The following is a 9,995-nucleotide window of genomic DNA, read 5'->3' as shown; positions in this document are numbered from 1 at the left end:
ACAAGAACATTTATTTACTAAGTTATAGATACTTTTAAAATGATAAGTTAGTTTTATTAATATAATTTAACTAAATGTTTTTCCTCAATGTTTGAATGAAAGCTTTTGGGGGTATTTAAATCAGATAAATAAATCAATGATTTGATTGGCCAAAGCCCGTGCGTGCTGACCAATCAACGCACAGCTTTGGGGCGTCTAAGGCAAAACAGTGACTGAACGCTGGCGTGTATTTCAAATAGAGTTCTGGAAATTCACGCTGGCCGGCTAGAAAAAGCTCTCATTACATGCATTAGGTTGTGTACAAAGAACAAGAGATTGTAGGAACACTGCCGCAGGAATTTCAAAGATTTCGTGTCTTAAAACGAATCCGATTTTGGTGCGAATCCCTCAGAAGTTAAGCTGAACGTTCAACACACAAGACTGAGTCTCGAGATTGTTGCATTGGGTATGAAATTTAGTAGTATTTGTGAGTTGTTTGTTGTACCATATTTTTTCCTCCATGTTTGTTTTTTCGAAATTTTGGTTAGGTCTATTGAAATTCCATTGAAAGTGTTGCACATAAAATGCGGGATATAGGGAGCTCGGTGAGGGATAGTTTTTGAGCAAGGACTTTGACTTGATCAATGTTACTGCAAAAGAAGGAATCCTTTCTCGTTAAACACGACGTGATTAAAACAGACTAGGACAGAGATTGGTTATAATATTAAATAAAAGCAATGACCATGTTCACAGATACATATTTGTAAAATAACAACAGAACATGAATAACATTTTGAGGGAAATGAATTTTATATTTTTACATTTAAAATTTTTAAGCTTGTTTTGTTTAATTAAAGCATGATCTTTCTGTATCCTGTCACCACTTCTCACACAACAATGACTAAGGAATATCGGGACTGGGAATAACTCATTTGAGAAAAATAAATACTATTTTTAGTATTTTTTATTTTTATTTTTATAATTATATAGCCTAGTCCTACTCCTAGAACTATTTCGGTTTCGTCCGGTTATCGTCTCCCAGAACTATTTCGGTTTCGTCCGGCTATCGTCTCCCGTATGGGAGACAATAGCCGGACGAAACCGAAATAGTTCTAGTAGGAGGAGTAGCCTAGTCCTAACACTAACAGTAGCCTAACTAACAGTAACACAGTATTATTACAATCATTTACTATAACAAAAAAGCAAAGTGGTGGCAGCAGGATACGGAAACTTTTCTGATAGTGTGCTCAATATTTTTTTCCTTTTCCGGGCAAATAATTTGTTTCTCTTCATATCATAGGCCTAATTTTGCTATATATATGCTATTTTTTTGTCTTCTACTACACATCTAAAACAAAATTTAAAATAACTGCTTTGTTTTTGTCTTCGTTTAGTAAAGGTTTACGTTGAACACTGGGGCGCTGTATGTAATGTATAAACCTTTATTTCAAACGTTGAACATTGTTAAGTGAAAGTACATACATTTTTGAATAAACTAGTCCTTTCATAGAAATTTACTCCAAATGGTCTGGCTGGCAAAGTGTTCTTAAGCATCCTTAACATCCTAAAAAAGCTTACGGACCAGTGCAATGAAAAGCTATCTGATCTTGCTGGCTAGTCACTCAAAAAGTTAGGCCAACCCTGTTGAGTTGCCATTAATTTGTTTAGAGTCATCAGGTCATTTGAATTGGAGAGTGAAAGTTCTAGTTGGTTCTTTTTGTCGCCAAGTGGCGAAGTCGATGTTCCAATTTATCTTCACAAAAACCAAGTTGAAAGACAAGTTCCTGCTATGTGATGCTCATTGAAACTGAAAATACGTACAGTTCTCCTTGAAGTCCACATACTTGTCAGTGTCGATCATGGCGATAGTGGCATTGTTGAATTGGCACATCTTTCCTGACAGATTGAACGACTTGCAGTTAGAGTCCTTACGGCAGGCCAGGCAGCACTGAATCGGGTGCAGAAGTGGGATCTCCTTATAGGTGTGGTCAAGCAGGCAAGAATGTGGCACAGTTGGAGATCCGACAGCAAAACACTCTGCGTTCTCAATTTCGTACTCACACACGAAGCAGATTTTTCTGTCGGAACATTTCAGTGTAGTGAACGAAATCGTGTCCGGGCTAAAAGGTCTCATCGCCAGGCATGCATGAGAACTGGAGTTATCGCGCAGCATTCTCAGCTTTTCGCCTACGTCGCCGTCGGAGCATTTGGGTGGTGTGCTGTCTGAATCAACAGCGCATTCAAGAATAACGCGCATTCTCCCGTCCCCATCGATAATGCTCTTCACAAACTCGGCCTCCGCATTGGACTCGAGATTGAGTATACGGGATCCCAGACTAGAACATCTCTCATAGGCGTCGACCCACCCAGTCGCCCTCAACTTTGTATCAGTGAAGTTTGTGTAACAGGAGTTGCCAAACTTTACCCAGCCATCACGGCAACAAGTAAAGGCACCAGCTATGCCTACAAGTATGCCCACTAAAGATATGAAGAGCAAACGTGCATCGTTGTTGCAAAGCATTGCAGTAGCCATCTTGAACAATCAGCGGATGTTAAAACAGTGGCTTGAATTTACGAAAACAGATTTGTAGACTTCTTTTTCAGATCTGTTGAAAAGGCATTAACAATGTCTGCTTGTTTCTCTGTCCGTACACACAGCCCTACTAAAACTAAATTTTCAATTGTTGCACTTTTAAGGGAAAAACATTTTCTCCTTGAAATTAAAACGCAAGCCCATTTAGAGTAGAGTGATAAATATATAATTCATAACATTGACCACTTAGTGCCCTGTGTGTTAATACCACTCAAATTTTCCTCTGGTTAAGTGAGCAATTCCAAGATTGCGCAAATGGGAATATCAATTCTTAATTAGCCCAAGAGCTTAAAACAAAACGCTCTTTTGTCAGCAAAACACTTCACTGCTCTATAGTTGTAAACGCACACTGCCCAATTTAAATGGCAAGGACGTCTGGAGCTACTTGTAAATTATGCATGTTTAGAGTGGAGCAGATCTGCTAATCGGAGTGATCAGAAACTATCAAAAAAGCATTGCCCTTGCTCGCAAGTGCCTGAAAAGGTTATTTTTCGTGAATTACAAGAAAAATAATTTATAACTATCAAAGTGCAGTCCCCTTGTTTAGTTTTGTTTGTTAGTTTGTTTCCGGATAATTTTGGCATGATCCAAGCATGGTGGAACAGCACAGTCATGAAAATTTGACGATCTATCAAACCAAGATGTCAACAAAAGAGTACAAGACTGTCAGAGGCCAAACTAGTCCATTCCAGTCTTGAGTTTTACTGGCCCAGTGTAAAAACTACTGGCCTTCAGCCTGCGTTCCAGTGTATGCGTAAAACTTGAGCCATGGCCTCAGCTAATGAAGTCTTTGACACTGGGTTTTTTATCTTCAAATGTTTTATTTTATTTTCTCCTTTAGATTCATACTTTGACCGTGAAGAGAACGAATACTAATTCCCAGCAAGATGCCACTTGCACTCAGAAGAAAACCAAAGACAGTAAATGTCCCACAGGTGAGTTCCATGGAAACCATGTAAATAGTTTGGTGTCAGTGGCTGATTTAAATGTAAAAACGTTTAAGTATAAATCCGTGATCGTTTTAAAGTGTTCACATAAAAAGCACCTATCGTCATTGTTCTATTATATTCATATTCATATTTTTCTATTTTGTGTTTTAGATTCACCAAGATAAGACCTCTGGGGTCCCCGTCCTGAGGCAGAACAAACGTCGATCCAGCGGGTCGCCCAAGGGTCAGCAACCCCTGAAGAGAGCAGCATTTGGTGACATTACAAACGTAAGTAATGTGTACAGTGTATTGTTGACACTTCCATTTTTGTTCATTCTGTGGGTTTTCAAATTTGTTCTGACAATTTTTAAGTACCGTTAAGGGGCACAGTATAAATCTTTTATAATTTAATTTTTTTTGTATTATTACCAAGTTCAGAAGTGACATTCACTTATAATTTAACTCGATCATGGCATCAATTTGTTTGTGTTTCTAAAACAGGCGAGACTCATTCGGAAAGATGAGGGCAAGAAAAAGTCAACAATCCTCGCCACCAAGAAGTCTACACTCGTCCAGCAGGCATTGAAAGCCAAATCGCTGGCCGTCAAGGCTAAACCAGAAGTAGTTCCTTTGGCGGTGGAAGATGGCGATGACAGTTTGGAGATTGTTATGTCACAGGGTTCGTCAGAAGAGGCGTCACTGTCATCACAGTCATCAATCTCGAGGTTGGTGGCCATTTTTCTTTCGTAGGATCTGGCTTACCAGGGCCCAGTTTCCTAAGTTTTTAAAGGCACTGGACACTAATGGTAATTACTCAAAATACTAGCATAAAAACTCTCTTGGTAACAAGCAATAGAGAGCTGTTGGTAGTATAACACATTGTGAGGTGAGAAACGGCTCCCTCTGATTGAGTAACATTGTTTTTGAGAAAGAGGTAGTTTCTCACTCAAATAATAAAACACTTCAGGCCTGAAGCCTTTTTTATTGTTTGTAAGGCATTAGAAAGCACAAAAATTTATGCAAAATGGGGTATTTTTTTTTTTTTTTTGCTATACTCTTGCAACTTTGATGATCAGTTGAGTTCAAATTTCCACAGGTTTGTTACTTTATGCATTCGTTGTGATACACCAAGTGGGGTTACTGTTCTTTGATAATTATCAAAGATGTTCAGTTCCTTTAAGTGCCCTTACAAAGGAAAGAACTAAATTATGCTTTTTTGAGAATGTGTGAATTGTGTGTGTGTTTCTACCGTTATGCTTAATTTATTGAATATTTTTTCTTGTACAGTTCGTCGTCGGAAAGTTCAGACGAGGTCGTTTTGATGAATATGAAAAATGAGGAAAGGACCGTGGAGCTAGACATCAAGGATGCGGTAAATTATTCATTAATCTACACCTTTTAAACTGAAATATTTATACCATTTTAAAGTCAGGCTGAAAGTACAATTGAAGTGTGAAGGTTTAATCATTAATATTTCAAATTGTTATGAATTTTAATTTGAAAAAGGGCAAACCACCAGGGCCAATCTCATTCAAGCAAAAAAGGTTGCTTAAAAATGTATCTGCTAAGCAGAATTGAGCAGGATGCCAGTCATTGTACATGTGACATGGTAGTTTGACTGGTAACCTTATTTTGGTGAGCATGCTTTTGTTGTGCTTAGGCCTGGGCTAGCCCCTTTGTGCTCTATAAAATTGGGTCATGGGCCAAACTTCATTAAGCTGTTAAGCAGAAAATTCTTCTTGTCATTCTGGCAGGTCACCTTTTGTTGCTAAGAAACAGTTTTTTTTTTAAATTTTTGGTGATAGGCTTTATTAAGTTGGGTCCTTGTCTGATATGATGTTTAATACAAAAAAATTCTACATTTGAAATAATAGGTGGCTGCAATAAGTCTTCAGGAAACACCAGCGTACGATGATATTGATGAAGAAAACAAAGGAGATCCTAATCAGTCACCGATCTACGCTCAAGATATATTCAACTATCTCAAAGAACGCGAGGTGAGGCCCTCTTTTGTTTTTTAAAAAGAATATTTATTTTATTATTTTTTTGCAATCCATCTATTGCATCACTGAGTAAAGATAAATCTTAATTTTTGAATTATTTGTTTATTATTACAGCTAATAACCCCAATTCAATCTTACTTTGAGAAACAACCTGAAGTCAACACTCACATGAGGGCAGTGTTGGTGGACTGGCTCGTCGAGGTCCAAGAAAACTTTGAGTTGAACCACGAAACGCTGTACTTGGCCGTCAAGCTGATCGACCGCTATCTGATGAAGAAAGTCGTAACAAGAGACGTGCTTCAACTGTTGGGCGCCACATCGCTTTTCATCGCCTGCAAATATGATGTAAGTTGACATAGTAAGCCTGTGAAGAAGTGGTGTTTATTGGCCTGTGACACTGTCTACCAGACAATCTCCACAGGGCTAGTGTAAAGAGTATCATAGCTTTTGTAAGAACCACAACTTTTTTAACAGGACCTTTTTCTCTATATTTGTTGCTCTGTTGTAGGAGAGATGTCCTCCAGCCCTTGATGACTTCAAGTACATCTGCGACGATGCCTACGAGAGACAACAGTTCATCGACACCGAGATGGCAATTCTAAGACTGCTTGATTTTGATCTCGGCATCCCTCTTTCATACAGATTCCTCAGAAGATACGCTAAGGTACAACAAAATTAAGTAAACTAGAGAAGTTACATACCACTAAGTTAATACTATTTCTTTATCACTTTATCACTTTACTGGTCAAGCGCCCCATGTGTCCTTGAGCAAGATACTTACTAAAATTGCTTCTTTTCACCCATGGGTATACACTAACAGGGTTCCTGCGAGGCTGGAGGCTGATATTGTGTTAGAGAAAGCCTTCAGTTATTGTCCGAGCGCCGCGGTAGCTCAGGCTGTATACTCCCCAGGGAGCTGAGATAGATCAAAGGAATGTTATTGGCCCAGCGATCAAGTATTTTTATATCATGCGTAGATTTTGTCATGCACCCTAAAACATAAAGAGTAACCAAGCTACACTTCTTTAGGCCGTAATGCTTTATGTTCCGTTTGTCTACGTAGTGTGCTCACGCGTCCATGGAGACCCTTACGCTAGCCAGGTTTATTCTGGAGCATTCCTTGATGGAGAGTCAGTTCCTTGAGACGAGAGATTCTAAAGTAGCCGCAGCCGCTCTTCTGCTTGCCTTCAAGATGACCAAGACAGCGGAATGGGTAGGTTTCAAGTTTGTTGACTTCTGGACTCGATGGCCAAAAGCACGAACATCTTAAGATAAGTTGTCTGTATCATCGAAGTGACTAAACCATTATTGCTGTGTCCTTTGCATGGGACGTAAAACCTTAGGTTCCATTACATGCTGATATGGAAAAAAGTCTCAAACCTCAAAAACGTAGCTCCACAATACCTTGCAGAAAAATTAAATACTGGATGTTGAAGAACATCACTTTGAGCGTTAAATAAGAAGCGATTATTATTATTATTATCACATTTTGTATACTCGTTTTCGGGTATGTGCATACCTTCTTTGCTGTATATACACATACTTTGCTATATTGATTGGCACCCAATATTATAAGTATTATTTTATTGACTTTCTATATTATGAGTTTTTGTTTAAGTGAACAATTGTACGACTTTGGAGATCTGATTTTTGATTGGTCCTTTCTTTCACCCAATCAGGATGCAACACTCGTACACTACTCTGGGTACACATCATCTGAGCTTGCCGACCTCACGAAGCAGCTGAACTCCATGCTTACCGCAACACCCAATAAACAACTAATGACCATCAGAAATAAATACTCCCACCAGTAAGTATAGCCCTTAAGCACAAAACTATTGCTTAGCAAATGTCTACTTCCACCTAATAGAATTACTTACATTGCTTTCTTCGTTCGGGGTCCGTACTCGACAAGCTGTGCTTTTTATGGGCACCACTCAATCTCCATTATACCATGTGTGTTGTGTTAGTTTTTAGTTTTTGTTTTCTGTTATTGTAAGATTGCCTTTGCTTGTAAATGTTTTGTTTTATATTGTAGGTAGTTATTATATACATGCTGGCCTCATTGGATGGAACCTGCCTTAATGGACCTTATGCATTGACGTCATCCAGCGGCCATCTTAGTGGATAAACGGTGACGAAACAATCGAAACGCACAGATTTGTACGCGCGGCGCACAGGATTGGCCAATGAACAACCTCCTTTTGACCTCTAGGTGAGGGCGCCCTACTGAAATGACGTCATGTGCATAAGGTCTATAGGGTGTGTTTGAGATTTAGTAATTAAGCTAAGAATAAATCAAATATATTTACTACTTAAACACTTCTCTCATTTTCTTGTCCTTCCAGAGTCTTCTACGAAGTTGCCAAACTCCCCCCAGTTGACGTACTTCAGTTATAATAAGAAATCTCAACTGTGTAAAAAGCAATAATAATAATATGAAGCCCGGATGGCCCCTGTAGTCCATACGACCCCACTGGGCTGGGGTATGGATGGGGTTGGTTTAACGAAAGGAATCCTAAGATTTTGAAAGGAATGACTCTTGTGTTGGGCTCGTTGTAAAAAGGAATTGACGATTGTATTCGGGAATTGGAATTGCATCAGAAAAATCAAATACTTGCATTCCAACTGCAAAATGACTTTATGTAACACCAACTGGGAATGGTTGGTGTTCCCAAACAGGAATGGTGTTCCAAAATAGGAATGGCCTGTGTATTGTTTCAAAAGGAAAGTGACATGTTCAGTGTTCCCATTTGGGATTGGCCAGTGTTCCCAACTGAGAATGGTTATTGTTTACAAATGGGAATTACATTTTTATACCGTCGGATCATATTGCGTTAATTTTTTCATATTTTGTCTACACAGACTGTGTGTTTTTTTTATACAAATCAGCTCTTTGTGTAAACAAATATGATTGCATTTTTTACAAAATTATGGATGCAAACTCCCTTTTTGTATTACAGAACTCATTTTATCCACCATTTTTAAAACACAGCATTCCAGTTTTTTTTTAAATATATATGTACATGTAATGTGAAATAGTGAGATAATTTTATTGACTTTAACTTTAAAACTAAGATGTCAATTTTTAAATTATGAGTTTGTACCCGTGTTTTTTACCTTCTTTGAAAAAAAACCATTCCCAAATCAATGTCAGAATTCCCTTTATATGTTTTTTTAAATAGGATATTTCCCTTTGCAAGAATCAATTGTAGCTAACGAAACCCACAGCTCAGTTTAGAAATGTTTCTATAATTTGTTTTTCCCAAAACTTTTCTTTGAAAAATAACCAGTGCTTGATCATGGGTATTTTAAGAAATGTTGTTTTGTACATTTGTATTATATTATGGTGTCATCAAGTAATGTATGGTATGGAGCCACAGTTTACATGTTTTAGATTCAACATCACTTTTTTGTGTAGACTTTTTTATGAATTCATTGGATTTGTACTTTTTAATACATCCCATCACAAACTCGGTTTCACAGATTTAAAAGTTGTATGTCTTTACAAGCTGCAGACGGTAAACCCTAACAAAATTACTATTGGCCGATTTCCAATGGCTTGTTAACTGCAATGACCTTAGTTTTACTTCCACGCCTAAAACTTCACAGAGCAAATAGCAACAAATGCGATTGCCTCCAAGCCCCCTTGTCATTGCCTTGGTGCCCTTGAAATGCTTCAACAGAAACACAATTTCCTCACAGGGTGCCCTTTACCAAGGAGAAAATGCCTTGGTGTCCTTTCCCTTTCAAAAACAAAGCTAAAGGCCTGTATAAATGAACAAAGACTCACCTTGGTTTTGAGGTCCAACTTTTCATCTTTCAACTTTTTTAAACACATGGAGTTTTGTGCTTTCTGAAAAATTATTGTATTTTATGTTTTCCTTGTCTTTTAAATCCAGTATTATTTTATTGTTTGTTTGCTTGTGAAAACTTATTTCGGTGTTGATTACTTTTGTATGAGATGAAATTTGTAGATAACCCCTTTTCAAAGCTTTCAGATGCTGGATTAACATGATGAAGAGTGGGAGCCATTTTGATGAAATCGTTGTTAGCTAATAGCTTGTGGCAACGTACAAACGTACAAGTTTTAACAGTGTGAAATACATAACATTTTGTCTTTTCACATTAGCCAAATTGGGCAAATAAGGCTTGGGTTTGACGACTCCTTTGTTGCTGAAGGAAGAACAATAATCACCTCCAATTGTACGTACCATACACTAGGCCTACATGTATTAGTTTCTCACTCAGACTTACTATTTTGTACATACATTTTTAGGAATAGCAACAAGACTTTCGGGTATTTAAGAATTCTTCATAGTCCTTTGAAGATTTGTTTATTGTTTAATGGTGCATAATATACAGATGAAAATAAAGTATAGATATAATGAATAATAGTTACTGGCTGTTGTCTCGCATTGGGATTGGTTGTGAACGTAGAAGAACCCAGAACACTTATCATGGAAGAGTAGGGACTTATGGCAAGCCCCA

General features: G+C 37.9%; 1 protein-coding gene across 1 annotated transcript; it reads left to right on the top strand.

Moving 5' to 3' along the window:
- The first annotated feature begins 131 nt into the window (after positions 1-131).
- On the top strand, positions 132-9,122 carry LOC117298777 (G2/mitotic-specific cyclin-B3-like). The gene is made up of 11 exons (XM_033782107.1): positions 132-445; positions 3,414-3,507; positions 3,673-3,789; positions 4,003-4,226; positions 4,789-4,873; positions 5,376-5,498; positions 5,619-5,849; positions 6,013-6,168; positions 6,568-6,717; positions 7,184-7,314; positions 7,853-9,122. Exons 2-11 carry the CDS (start codon positions 3,460-3,462, stop codon positions 7,902-7,904), a joined length of 1,317 nt encoding a protein of 438 aa, XP_033637998.1. The 5' UTR covers positions 132-445; positions 3,414-3,459; the 3' UTR covers positions 7,905-9,122.
- The last annotated feature ends 873 nt before the right edge of the window (positions 9,123-9,995 follow it).

Source organism: Asterias rubens, chromosome 13 (genome assembly GCF_902459465.1).
Source record: "Asterias rubens chromosome 13, eAstRub1.3, whole genome shotgun sequence".
Lineage (NCBI taxonomy): Eukaryota > Metazoa > Echinodermata > Asteroidea > Forcipulatida > Asteriidae > Asterias > Asterias rubens.
This window is presented reverse-complemented; position numbering and strand designations above follow the sequence as displayed.

Bases quoted from the DNA above. Each gene is read 5' to 3' on its own strand.
- LOC117298777 (XM_033782107.1), top strand. From the start codon at position 3,460: ATGCCACTTGCACTCAGAAGAAAACCAAAGACAGTAAATGTCCCACAG. The intron at 4,874-5,375 runs GTAAATTATTCA...TTGAAATAATAG, and splicing joins AGCTAGACATCAAGGATGCG to GTGGCTGCAATAAGTCTTCA. The intron at 6,718-7,183 runs GTAGGTTTCAAG...TCACCCAATCAG, and splicing joins TGACCAAGACAGCGGAATGG to GATGCAACACTCGTACACTA.